Below are 14728 nucleotides of genomic sequence, written 5' to 3'. Positions count from 1 at the left end.
CAGTTTCAAGTAAGCATTTTCAAGTCGATCAAATACAAAACTCAAGTTTCTTAAATGTTCCTCAAAAGTTTTGCTATACACTATTATGTCATCTAAATAAAGGACTGCGACATGCCACTGCAATCCACGTAAGGTATGTTCTATCGCTCTCTAGAAAGTAGCGGGGGCATTGCATAATCCAAACGGCATGACTGTATACTGATACAATTCTCAACGAGGGGTTCCGAATGCTGTTTTCTCCTTGTCGCTGTCTCGCATAGGAATTTGATGATAAGCCATATTAAGATCCAGTGATGTAAACCAACTAGATTAAGATAATGCGTCTAAATCTTCAGCAATTCTCGGAATAGAGTAAGCATCCTTTATTGTTTGAGCATTCAAGCGCCGAAAATCCACGCATAATCTCCAGGTTTTGTCTTTCTTTTGCACAAATACAAGGGGAGATGACCAATGACTTACTGATTCTTCAATCAAACCTTTAGTTTTTAATTTATTTATTTCCGCATCCAATATGTCTCGTTTGAATATAGGTACTCTTCTTACAGGTTCTTTAAATGGTTTCTCATCATTCAAATTGATTCGATGTTCTCCAACATTTGATCGCTGTAAAGGCATCTCGGGGTCGGCAAACGCAGATTCACGACTAAGTAAAAACTGCTTAAATTTCTCTGCTTGCTCTGGTGTAAGATTTTTACATCCTTCAGAATACATCTCTAAAAAATTCGGGATTATATTTTCTCTTATTCCAAGTTTCCACGTTGCACATCATTCGGCAACTCGTCACTGACAAAATCAACGTATGTCACTAATGCAATTTCTGTGTTTTCTTTGACAAAAACTTCAATGTTTCCCGGGTTAAAAACACGCACACAAATCTCACTATTTTCTGTATTAACTAATACTTGTCCGAACACAAGTACATGTGTGTTGACAAATTTCATCAGTACTGATATATATAGCCTCTTTCATATTAGTACTAGGAATCACCTTAGATTTGATCACAGCTTCATGTCTCGATGGAATTACAATACTTTCCACTGAGCGAACACGACAGCTTGTCTCTTTATCTTCACTCGTGTGCACAAATTTCATCATCAGATTGTGATTCCTGTAGTCCCAGTGACATTCGTATTTTATCATAAAGTCTTTTCCAAGCAGGTTACATTTCACACCGCCCACAAAAACTCGGAAATGAATATCTTTCTTTCCAAACGTTAAAATCATATTAGCTGTCCCAATTACATTTAATTGTCTTCCATCTGCAGTTTCAAATTGTTTCAGCACTTGCTCCAGTACAGGTCTGCTCTGTGGAAAAATACTTAAATAAACTTCCGTAGAGATGAAAGTATTACAACCACTACTAAACAAGATGGAGTTGTGCTTTTCTGCATGTTCAAAATCGGTATGCGTTTCATGAGTTTGCGTTTCCGCAAATGCCATGTGATGTTTCACATGATCATCCTCCGTACTTGGCCTATCTTGTGCGTTGACCGACGCATGGTCTACTGCCTCGGTCGACTTTGGTTTAACTGCTGATCCCCGGTTCCCGAGTAGTTGGCATATCGTTTTCCGTATCTCAAACCATTGTTGGCACTATTATTGTTAGACAGTCTCTTCTTAGGACAATTCCGCATTAGGTGTTGAGAGAAGTTACACTTGTAACATCTCTTTGTCGCATTGTCAGTGTTTAGAGATGTTCCTTTACCAGCATATCGTCTGTCATTAATGTTGTATACCGGTGGCTGATAATCTTTCCTAACCTGGTATCTCTTATTCTCTGTAGAGCGAATGCATTCTTCTTGCATAGCAGCAGTCACTGCAACGTCTAATGTTTTTGGGCGCGTTCGATTTACTGCAAGCCGGAATTCTTCACTAGCACTACAGTTATCCAGGAATGTCTTCATTGAGCTTTCTAGCACATATTCTCTGTTCTCCGGATAAGCACGTCGATACAAGTCTTGTATAACTTGGCCAAAATCCCTGTATGTCTCTTTGTCTTGTTTCCTTCGTAGCTTTGCCTCGGCGATGTAACTCTCCTTAAGCGCTGTATGTCCGAATCTTTGGTTTAGTGCACTTTTTAATAACTTGTAGTTTCCTACAGTATTTTCCGGAAGCCCGTATGCAAACGCTTAAATTGATCCCTTAAAGTTGTAAGAAGAATACGCGTCATACGCTGCTCAGTCCATTGATTTAAACTGGCCACATTTTCAAAATATCGAATAAATTCACCCCAGATGATAGTTCCATCTCCTTTGAAAGTGCGTTTAATTTAAATATGAACATCCGAATGTACGGCTGGTGTTCCTCGTGTCACGTTTGTAGAACCCGTGGGCGAAACTAGGTTTGTACGCGTCTGTCGCCTTGAAGTATTTATTTCTGGCTGCACTGAGTCTTCGTAATTTGCTACTCGCTTACAGTAAATTTTCCATAACACACTCAAGAAAAAAACACTTGTGAAAATAAGCACAACCAAAATTTGAAATTCTCGCGTAAATTTAATTACGAGATTTGGCGGCCACAGTCCGTAAAATCCCGTAATCGCAGATACACATCCTATTATGAAAATAATCCAAAATGTTACAAATTTTCTCCATCTTTGGTCATTTTCGTTTTCGTAAACACTTAAATCCATTTCAGGAGATATCAGCGATGGAAATTCTGGCATCTGACACACTGGCGGATCCATATTCTCGAAATCCGTAAATAGATTTCTCCGCGCTGTTGAAGTTCTCGGCGCTTTCTGTGTTTCGGGGGTCATTAATGTATCCATTTTCACTTTCTTTCACAATAAATCCAAACATCACATATGCAATTGGTTAATTAATAATTTACAATTTACTCCGGAAATGCTTTTACTCTGCATTTACAACATGGACATTTGTAAAAGCAAGTATCAACTTTATCTACTCGTTTGATGCCATTAACGTTTTCTTTTCGGTTGAAAATTAAGAAACAGCTTGGGCACTCTTTGTGGGCGAATAGATCCACCCGTCCCACAATCATACGATGTCCATTTTCATCGAAATCAACCACATTCACAAATCTTTGTCTTTGCACCAACTCCTGAATTTAATTCCATGGTTACAAATTGTAAATTTCAAACACAACAATTCACAATTAAAAGTCCACAAATAAAATCCGTAGAAATCATTACAATCCCACCGCTGCCACCAAATACTGAGTGAAAAGTCCAAGTTGTATTTTATAATTTATTTACATTATTTCCAAATTTAATATCGTCACAAAATAAATCCAAGAAGAAGCACTGACTATATCTACGACAACAACAACAATTATAACTCTAACAACAATCCTAACTCTAACTCTATAGTTCTGTGACCCTCGCACCCTTATATATACACATAGGGTTGCTCATTAAGAGCAGCCGCCTTAATGAGGTCACATTATACAATAACGGTACATCGGTTGCTCTTCGGGAGCAACCGGTATATAAATAAACATATGAAATAAAATGATAATATATGAAAATAATTAAATTGAATATAATCAAACCATGGTTTATCTTTGGGTCTGATAGTTACAGTTTTTTCGGGAACAGAATTCCTAATATGCCATAAAAATGTTTCTGAAAAATTGTTGGCAGCTTGATCTACATCATCGGCCCCCATTATCAATGTTTCCCAATCTGTGTGTTTAATAAGAAAATTAAGTTTATCAAAATCCGCATTTTTGTAAAGCCAAACTTTGCGCTTGTAAGCACTGTTGAGATTTAAATTACTTTTAACATAAATATATGTAGCTTTGTGGTCACTAATAGTATGATGCACATCTAAAACTCCAGATTCGAAGAATGAAACGTCACGTGTTTATTGGTTCTAAATTTAACTAATAGAATTGTTTTTTTATTTTTGGAATACATTAAACACCAAAACTTTAATATATCGTGGTGTCACCTGCAGGCGGTGTGTTGTATATACTTGGCTAATAGTACGTCTTGCTCTTGCTCATATGAAACAATATGTTAAAGTTAGACACACTCTTCAAGCTGCTTTTTTAAATTTTGCTTTAAACTTTACACCAAATTGACTGTATATATGCCAGTTACAAGGAAAAAGTTGATGGATTTTAGAATAAAGTATTTTTTCAAAGAAATTTAAACTTCCACATATATTGGGCCCTAATGAAATGATAATGCAATCACAATTAAGTATTGTGATGATGGTCATTTACCAAATTATGTGGGATATATTTTCTCATTAAACAGAAATCATTTAATGAAAACAGAAGGTCTTCTTTAAAATTGACAATTCCGTTGACGTCACGAGCAGTATTAACGGCATAAATTAAACTCGGGAAAACGCAAAATCAAATACAAGAACGCACTGTAAGTTTGTCAAATGTTATTAGCATACTGACATGTTTTTGTTTTAATGGAATACATGTTTTGGGTGTTGCAAACTGTGATTATTAAACAGCCCAAACGAAAATAGAATAGAAAGTGTGATTCTCAAACAGTTGTGAGCAAATACCTAAGATATGAAGTGGCATAGAGCTATTCTGTGTAAACTGCATAAAATACAAACTGGATATACAATAAGGGGGTTGAGTATTTTGATAAACTCTGCATGCGTCATCTTGACGTCATAAAATATATTACTTTGATCCATTGCAACAATTGAAAACATGTCTCTAAAACTGGGTAACAGAAATACCTTTTCATTAAATGCAATGGAACCTAACTATTTCGATTTTACTCATCAATATATCTGTAAGGAATCTTAATAATCGTATGCTTGACAGACTGCACTGATTTTCAAAGAATGTACAAAATTTATTTCTTTAGATGAAAATTTTAAATTTTGATAGATTGATACCTGTTCTGAAAATCCTTGCTAATCATGATCAGTGAGCAATATTGTTGTAAAATTAATCACTCTTTATGAGGTCAACATGGTGCATTGATCCAAAACCTGACCCACTAGGGGTGTCCACAAAACTTGATCTTCCATATATTATATATATTGTAATGTTATGACGGACAGATGACAGATTACAATCAAATGATTGTTGAGATACGGCAAGAAATGAACCACACGTTTGTTCTAGTTCGACATTTAATTTTTAAACTGGTACCTTAACTGGTATTACATGTATAAAACGAAAGTAGACAAAAACATATACGTACAACACTGATAATTCCGAATAGATACTTTAGATAATAATATTACAACTTTCCCTTTATCAAAAATGAGTGTCAATAAATTTGAAAATTAAATTCTGAGTTAATATTCGTTGAATCAAGTTACTTTAAATATGAAATAAGTTGAACACAATCATGTGAGATTACTATAACAATTGTAGACTTTGGTAGACTGCCCAGTCTGCCTAAAATAAACATGCAGGGGATTATTCTGCCCCAATTCACAAAAATATAAACACTGTTCACTAGTCCTCAAATCTCTTTGGTTTCCTCACTTCTCTTCCTGACCGCGTGCGGTATCCACTTTCTGAACTCGGTTGGACTTCTGATGTCAACAGATTTGGTTTCTTTGTGTCGACGACTTCTCCCTGACTGACATCTGGGTTTGGCTCTTCATCTGTAGAGATATCTGTGTCTTTACGAAACATCTTCTCCTTAGACGTTATGATATCCCCTCGATTCCTTCGATACATGGCCCCATCTGGCGTGATCAACTGGTATGAGCGATTGTCTTGAGCGATGACGTTAGCTGGCTTCCAGTCTTTCTTCAGTTTGAATCGAACTTTGTGTCCATGAGGAATTTCCTTCTGGCTTTTGGTAGTACGGTTGTAGTAGTACTGTTGTCGATGTTGACTTCGTGCCCTTTCCTTGTACGTCTCTGTTCTGTTAATGGTTTTTGGTCTAAGTTGCTTCTTGGTTATCGGTAGAATAGAGCGCAACTCTCTGCTCATTAAAAGCTGTGCTGGCGAACCGGTGTCCGTTGGGGTATTCCTGTACTCCAGTAATCCTAAATATGGGTCCTTGCCATCTGTCTTGGCTTTCTCCAGTAGTCTCTTTGCTGTTTGCACTGTTCTCTCTGCAAGTCCATTGGCTTGTTGATGATATGGACTGGATGTGGTGTGTTGGAAGTTCCAGTTTTGTGCGAATTCACGAAATTCCTGTGAGGTGTACTGTGTTCCATTGTCACTAATAACTTCAAACGGTATACCATATCTGGCAAACATTGACTTGAGTCTCTCAATAACTGTACGGCTTTGTGTGTTTGGTAGCTTTACGACTTCAAAAAATCTGGAGTAGTAATCTGTTACTACAAGGTAGTCACTTCCATGCAGCGTGAATAAGTCTGTTCCTACTGTTTGCCATGGTCCATCTGGAACTGGTGTTGACACGAGAGGTTCTTTAGGATTTTGATTCCTGAAGTCCATACACGTGTTGCACTGTGAGATCATCTCGTCAATGTCTCTGTTCATGTTGGGCCAGTAGATGATGTTCCTAGCTCTTCTCTTTGTCTTCTCCATGCCCATGTGTCCTGTGTGTAACCTCTTCAGTATTTCTGGTTGTAGGACTGTTGGCACTACTATTCTGTTTCCTTTGAACACGAGATCATCAACAACTGTTAACTGGTCTTTGATTTTCCAGTATTTGTGTGTAGATCTTTTTCTGCTGAGTGCCCAATCGTTCTGTATACAGTCCCTTACTAGACTGAGTTCATTATCTCTTTCCGTTTCCCGGTAGATGTCGTTCAGAATATCATGTGACATGGGTATGCTTCTTAAGAACACAGAGTGTACAAAAGTCTCTAACTCCTGTGACTGGGTCTCCTCCTTGCCTGCTGGTAGGCATGCACGAGAGAGCGTGTCCGCAATGACTAGTTCTTTACCTGGTCGGTATTTGAAGTTGAAAGTATACTTCTGTAATCTGAGTAACAATCTCTGCAATCTAGGCGGTGCCTGTGATAGGGGTTTCTTCAAAATGGATTCAAGCGGTTTGTGCTCGTTTTCCACAACAATATCCACTCCATATGTGTATTGGTTAAAACGTTCAAGTCCAAATGTCACTGCAAGTAACTCTTTTTCTATCTGAGCATATCTAGTTTCTGCATCGGTGAGAGCTCTTGAAGCGTAAGCAATTGGTTTGTTTTCTTGTAGAATCACAGCTCCTAGACCGAATTTCGAGGCGTCAACACTCACTACGACTGGTTTCTTGACATCAAAGAAGGTAAGTATGGGTGCTTCTGATAAAATTTTCTTGATGTCCTTAAACGCATCTTCCTGAGGTCGTTCCCAGTGGAATGTGATGTCCTTCCTTAAGAGTGTTCTGATTGGCTGTGTGACTTTAGACATGTTTGGTATGAACTTTGCTAAGTAGTTGATTGTCCCCAGTAGTCGTTCTACACCTTTCTTGTCCTCTGGTGGGGGCATCTTGGTGATCGCTTCTATCTTCTTGGGGTCAGGTCTCACACCTTCACTACTAATGATGTGTCCTATGTAGCTCACTTCTGGACTACGAAACATACATTTTTCCTTGTTGAGAGTCAAGTTTATCTCCTTGCACCTCTCTAGCACTTGTCGAAGTCTCTGATCATGTTGTTCTCTGTTTTCTCCCCAGACCAAAATGTCATCTATGTCCACTTCTACTCCAGGTATGTGTCTGAAGTGTTGTGAAATCCTCTTTTGGAATAACTCTTGAGCGCTTTTTATTCCGAAGGGCATCCTGCAGAAGCAGTATCGTCCAAAGGGTGTGTTAAAAGTAGTGAGTTTCTGACTTGCTGGATCTAATGGTATCTGCCAGTAGCCACTGTTGGCATCCAACTTGCTGAAAATTTTCGCACCTGCTAGTCTGGTGGTGATCTCCTCTATTGTGGGTAACTGATAGTACTCGCGCTTGATGGCTTTGTTTAGGTCGCGTGGATCGAGACAAATCCTTAACTTGCCGTTCGACTTCTCAGCACAAACTATAGAGTTCACCCATTCAGTGGGTTCATCCACCTTCTTTATGACTCCTTTGAGCTCCATTCCCTCGAGTGACGCTTTCAGTTCGTCTCGGAGTGCTGCGGGAAATGTTCGAAGTGGGTGCACAACTGGTTCTACTGTGCTGTCTATCTGTATGTGATAAGGTTCTTGTAGACACCCTAATCCACGAAATACTGATGTGAATTCACTGAATATGTCCTCCTTACTGTAGTCCTTTGACTGTCTCTGTGTCGCAAATGTCAGCTTGACTAAGCCTAAGTCTCTACATGATCTGAGCCCTAGTATAGGTACTGAACCTGTTTCGGTCACATAAAACTCTAACACATGGTTTCCATGTCGGAGGTGGCATTTCCCTAGGATGGGTATTTTGTCTCCTGTGTAACTTGTTATTCTTGCTGAAGTCCGTGTGACATTGGTTTTCACAGGAAGCTGACTCAGAATACTTCTGGGGATAATGTTAACTTGAGATCCAGTATCTATTTTAAATTTCACTTTCACCTTGTTAAAGGCTATGGTCGTGTGGGCTTCATCTTTCCTGTCGGATTCTCTAGTAACTGCACATAGGAAGTAATTTTCGTCATCTGTAGAGTGACAGTCTTCATCATCCTCATGATCAACAACATTCACATTTTTTGATCTGCAGCATTTTTGGTAATGATTCGCTCCATTACACCTGTGACAACGTTTTCCAAATGCCGGACATTTCTTTTCCTCATGTGTCTTACCACACCTCACCTTCCACATGACTTTTTGTCCCTCGATGCGGGTGAGCCTTTAGGTACATAGGCTGTTGTAGACTGTCCTGGTTTCTTTTTGTTCCTCCAGTTTCCACAAGCTGAATGTTTGTCTTTCGGTTTCTTAAACACTGCTGCTGCTGTCGCTTCTTCACTGTGTAGGTCTTTCAGATGGATTACAGACTCTTCGCTGGCTCTGCATGCACTCAAAGCACTCTCTAATGTCAGTTTGTTATCACGAAGCAGTCTCTCTTTGACCTTTTCCGAATTTACTCCGCACACAATGCGATCACGCAACATATCATTTTCCAGTGCCCCGAATTTACAGTTTTTAGCAATTACACGCAAATCGGTCACATACTGATCTATCGTTTCAGTCTTACCTTGCTGTCGCGTGTAGAATTTATGACGCCACACCGTGATATTTTCACGTGGTGCACAGTAATCCTTGAATTTTTTGAACAAGGGTTCAATTTTGTCCTTATCATCCTGTGAAATATTCATCGTGTTGAAAATTTCACGTCCATCCTGTCCGATTATATAGAGGAATGCACTGCATTTGTCCTTTTCATCCCGTTCATGCATGGCGATGTTCAAATACAGTCGCATGGTCTGTTCCCATTTCCTCCATTTTTCGGGTAGATTTCCATCCGATGATGAGAAATCGAGCTCCGGTGGTGGTCTTAAGTGTTCCATCTGACACCATGTAATGTTATGACGGACAGATGACAGATTACAATCAAATGATTGTTGAGATACGGCAAGAAATGAACCACACGTTTGTTCTAGTTCGACATTTAATTTTTAAACTGGTACCTAAACTGGTATTACATGTATAAAACGAAAGTAGACAAAAACATATACGTACAACACTGATAATTCCCAATAGATACTTTAGATAATAATATTACATATATATATATATATATATATATATATATATATATATATATATATATATATATATATATATATATATATATATATATATATATATATATATATATGTATATATATATATATATATATATGTATATATATATATATATATATATATATATATATATATATATATATATATATATATATATATATATATATATAATATATAAAGCACTAAAAATGGCTAACGACACGAACAATAGAAATTGTCAAATTTTCGGGACAACCAGTCCCTTCTTCAGGACCAAAAAATAAATTACATGAGTACAAAACAAAGAAAACAAAATCTAAAGCTACTACTAAACTACTTAAGAAACTATAAAAAAGAACAGCTACATTATAAACATTTGTTCACATTCTTAAAGAAGGTGTTGCTACTGTCGCCGATCGCTCTAAAGTAATCAATCGACTGCCAACTTCACGCTTGATTAAGTTAATTAGCTAATTAAAATTGGCGTCCGAGTTATCTAATGAAAATTTGAACCCCCGTTGTTAACTCGTACGGCACTTATGATATAGACTCGAATTTTGATTAAAAAGAGATAAAATTCAATGAAAATAAATAAATAAAATTGAAAAAAATGATTTACAAATAAAAGGTAGTAAAGAAACTAAAAAATGAATGGAAGAGGCGCAGTTGACAGATTTCATGAAATTGCTATGTGGGTGTCAGGTGATGTATGGCTATGAGCCGTTCATTTTAGTGAAGTCCATTTGTTTGTTCATGCCATCAGGTCTGAATGATTTGAATCTGTGCATCCAGAACTTTTCGTCATTACGTCACAAAGTGCCACGTAGTTGACCATTAAACAGGTCGGGTACACTACCTTAAGTGGATAGCATTATTTAACATGTGACAATATTTACGTCAAAAAGGTTCTCCGATCCAGTGAATGAGTCGCAAAGCATGACGGTCTACAACGTGTTTACTTTTGAACACATACACTTGGTTTGTGGCTGTTTTATACACAATATTTAATTGCTTGCGGGAAAATTCGTACAACTTGATTTTTACTTTAGAAGGTAAAAAAGGAAAGATTACTTACCGTAGACATTGTTCCATCCTCACATTGAAAAATACTGTTGTTTTAATGTATCAATTGTTGCTTCAAAGATTGATCAGTATCAGTTGACTGGTATACATACGCATACAAGTACAAACAAATTTTGATAAGGAAAAACTGCCTAATTGTTTATTAGTGTCTTAATTATTTTACACCATTAATAAATGCAGGTAAGTGTACATTTTTAACATACATAAATAGCCACGATAGTAGAAATGCACAAATATACAAATACAAAAGTACAAGTTATGTATCGTGTAGTATTTTGTACACTAAGAATTCTGATGAGTGTCCCTGAAGAAACTTCAACATTCTACTAATAAATGTTGTCCCAAACCTGGGGTATCACGTGAAAAACGTACTCACTGCTTCTAATATAATAGGGCGTACATCTCTTTTGAACTTTGACAATGAGGTATTTAGATGGGTTGATATAAGGCCTCATAGGCATTATTTTTCAAATGTGAGCATAGAAATGAAAGATCAGATATGATTTTCCATGTTTATTTCATTAATTATGAAAAATAATTGAAATTGAGTTTCCAAAGGACAATTCAAAATGGTAATATTATTTCAGTACGCTTTGTATACACTGAAACTTGTAGTAGCCCACAATGCCTTGCAACCCATTCACCTGATTGGTTTGGCAATAAAAGTAAACAGATACCTAATTTTGTATGCAAATTTATGCCGACGTCACAGTTTTGGTGAAATGAGCCTCTGCTGTCTGTGAGAGAAAAACCAATACATAAATACAACAAAACTAGATGCTGTCTTTAGACAGTAATACCCGCACCATGTGTTTGCCCCTAAATAACACTGTTTTGTACCAGTTTAATTAAAAATGAAGGCTACATGCAAGCTCCGGTAATACAATTAAAATTTATAATTTTCATAACTGAAGGATGAGATCCCTTCCCATATGAAAATACACATCGTGACATGAACAGCACTTTATGTGCAATTTGGGGTAGAACTGTGTGCAGTGAATTTTCAGTTAATCAATAATCTTAACATGTTATGTCATAGAAAGTATAATGGTCTACAGAATTATTACAAACAAAATTAAAAATCAAATTATGCCCCCTCCCCGTGGCGGTTGCCGGTTTAAGATTTGCTTCTGTGTGCCTACATGAACATCATCGTGTGCACAGATTTAGAGAAAGGGTGGGTGTGAGGGGTCCAGACCCCCCCCCCCCCCCCCACCTCCCCCTGAAAATTCATTTATATCAATTGTAATATTACCAAAAATACACCTTGGACCCCAATGCTCTTACAGACATATGTAAACGCTCTAACCCATTGCGCTTCAATGTTAGGTAACATTATTTGGGGGGGGGGGGGTGTAAATATTTAATCAATATCTAATATACTTTATTGTTTATCTCAATAGGAAGTATACATGTACATCACAATATGCAGGTGTCCTGCACCACTTTAAAGCTGTTATTTACCTAATAAAATAGTGCAAGTGGATTTGAAGAATAGGTCATAAAAATACATGCATGTTACAAATGACTGATCTTTGTCTGAAGTTACCTACACAACACAGGTCTGCATGTCTCAATAGCGGGTACTAGTTTTACCCAGCTCTTCGATTAGATGGGTTCACGTGTATACATACATGGGTGTTGCTAAAACGCGGAACGGAAAACGGAACGGAAAGCGGAACGGAAGGGAAAACGGAAAATCTTATCTAATTAAATGTTATTTACCTCATAGATTTGTTAATCATGCTAAAACGATATACTTTATGTACCTTTTTAATTGTTTTTGAAAGATTAGCAATATTAGATTATTTATTCAAGAATGTTTATTTCCTCAAAATTAACAGTACATGCATTAACCACTATATTCTGTCCCAAATTATCCTCGATTCACTTTTTGCTGTATATTTATATATACCTTAGGGTTCAAGCTATTCTCTTTTAGAAGTATTAAACATTCTCATTATTCTTTCTTTAAAACGTCCTCTCTAGCTTATCAGCTGGTATAAATACTCGGCTAAAATTAAAGAAGTCTACGGGGTTTTGCATTTCAACAGACCCGGATGATAGTGTTGAAAAATTGTGCAAGGTCTTCTGAGTGACTTCCAAATGGAGAAAAGATGTCAACATTTTCCATAATAAATCCTCCAAATGTGCTGCATGAATATTTTGGGATCGACAGACTATAGTCCCAATATATTTAGAGGATATCTTTATTGTGTGATTTTATATTTGCTTTATCCAACGAGTACAAATGGTGTATATATTCGCGAGGCTTGCCAAACGATTATAACCATTTCAACGAGTTGGATAAAGCAAATATAAAATCACACAATAATAGATTTTCCATTTATCTCATACAATTTGATTTATATTATGAAGCCTTTGAGACAGTCCCTTAAGTGACCCGAATTGTTTTTTTTTTCAAAGATTAAAAACGATGATGCAACGTTGTGTTATGCGGCTATTGTGACCTTGCGCAATACAATTTAGTACGTCATTCCTGATATAAATCTAACTGTTTTAATGTAAAGTTTCACTGAAATAAACCTTAAAATAATTTTTTAGCTCTAGATAATTTTTGTTAGAGCTTATTCACTTGATTAAATGGAAATTCCGATTAGAAGACTTGAATAATCAAGTTTGTTGACATAGGCCTACACAAAGTTGCGAATGCTCGGTAGTTTGAATTGACTCGAACGAGGAACAGTTGTTGATGTTTAATAAAACAAACACTACTAGCTAGCCTTATGATTCGAAATTGAAAATTGTGAATAAGGATGCTTACTGGTGGTGGAATAAAAGTCTTATGAAACATTATTTCGGTAAGTTCTTGTATACATATAAACACAACCAGATCAAGCGTTCTGTTTTCATCGCTTCGTCAGGATGAACTCCTTGATAGTTAACGTAATTTGCAGTTTATAAACCTCACAAAGCAAATAGAAAGTTGGAATTTGTCTAAACTTATAAAAAATCTTGACAAACAAGGAAAAAGGGTCTTGGTGTTACGGTTATGAATGACTTTGCAAAAAAGGTGGGTGGGGGGGGGGGGGTAAGCTCCCCGGTTCCGACGCCTGTGCTACGCATTTATGTGTTTTCCTTTTCATTTGTAATTCAAATCGTTGACAAAATCAATTTTATATTTATTTTTGTAGTAGATATAGTTATGTTGAAGTACTAGCAAATCTTCGAAAATAGGTCACTGAAGAGTTGAAGCTAGGGGTTGTGTCAAAAATAGTTCGGACCGGAAGTATTTGATAAAGCAACACCCGTTTGATATAGCAAAAGTTTATCACACGGGTAATATACACCACACGTATGTGATAAAATCGGAAAATCAAACCAGGCAACGTCTAGAGCTCTCTATTCAGATAAAATGTATAAGGCTGCTGGAATAAACAACTGCTTAGTAATGCAAACGTAAACACAATTGAATTGCTAAAAATACTAGTTTCAAAAATTACTATAGTTCCACAAATTACCGGGTATTTTAATGTTTACTGTATTTTAATTTTTAATGTCGTCAGTCCTACGGTTTTTTTCTTCGTCTCAATGATACTGTATCGTCTGTATAATAAAAGATCGTCTAGAACACCGAAAATTCAATTTTGATGTAAGCATATACATGTACATCATATTTGAAATATAAAAATACTCAAAACACGCATAAAACGCTTTCACTAACTGCGTGCGTTACGCTGATATGCCATCAATACCATATAAGAAAAATTAGTAAAAAGTTATAGCTAATTTGCTCGTTTAATCATGTTAATGTTTCACAATTCGTATACATTTGATTTTTACGTTGCGTACTCAATTAAAGCCGAATGAAAACAATGCTGTAATTGATAGACATTCATATGAATATTAATAAGATAGCAACATGTTGATAATCATTCATTAGATATAAATAAAAGATAAAGTAAATCGTTTCTGGCCAGTCTATACCTTTTTTAAGCGATAAACGTGATAATATTTTCCATTCCGTTCCGCTTTCCGTTCCGTTTTCCGTTCCGCGTTTTAGCAACACCCATACATGTCTGTGTTTCCCGTATGCAGAAAAGGATTAGTTAAGATCAGCTAA

The 14728-nt window shown here is 36.6% G+C and overlaps 1 protein-coding gene across 1 annotated transcript; it reads right to left on the bottom strand.

The window, feature by feature from the left end:
• Positions 1-5406: 5406 nt before the first annotated feature.
• LOC105347861 (retrovirus-related Pol polyprotein from transposon 17.6) lies at positions 5407-9344 on the bottom strand. The gene is made up of 2 exons (XM_066072524.1): positions 8650-9344; positions 5407-8551 (listed from the first exon to the last, which is right to left on the bottom strand). Exons 1-2 carry the CDS (start codon positions 9342-9344, stop codon positions 5407-5409), a joined length of 3840 nt encoding a protein of 1279 aa, XP_065928596.1.
• Positions 9345-14728: the final 5384 nt, after the last annotated feature.

Source organism: Magallana gigas, chromosome 9, assembly GCF_963853765.1.
Source record: "Magallana gigas chromosome 9, xbMagGiga1.1, whole genome shotgun sequence".
NCBI lineage: Eukaryota > Metazoa > Mollusca > Bivalvia > Ostreida > Ostreidae > Magallana > Magallana gigas.
This window is presented reverse-complemented; position numbering and strand designations above follow the sequence as displayed.

Coding starts and splice junctions, on each gene's coding strand:
- LOC105347861 (XM_066072524.1), bottom strand. CDS start 9,344: ATGGAACACTTAAGACCACCACCGGAGCTCGATTTCTCATCATCGGAT. Junction 8,552..8,649: donor GACAAAAAGTCATGTGGAAG/GTGAGGTGTGGT, acceptor AAAATGCTGCAG/ATCAAAAAATGTGAATGTTG.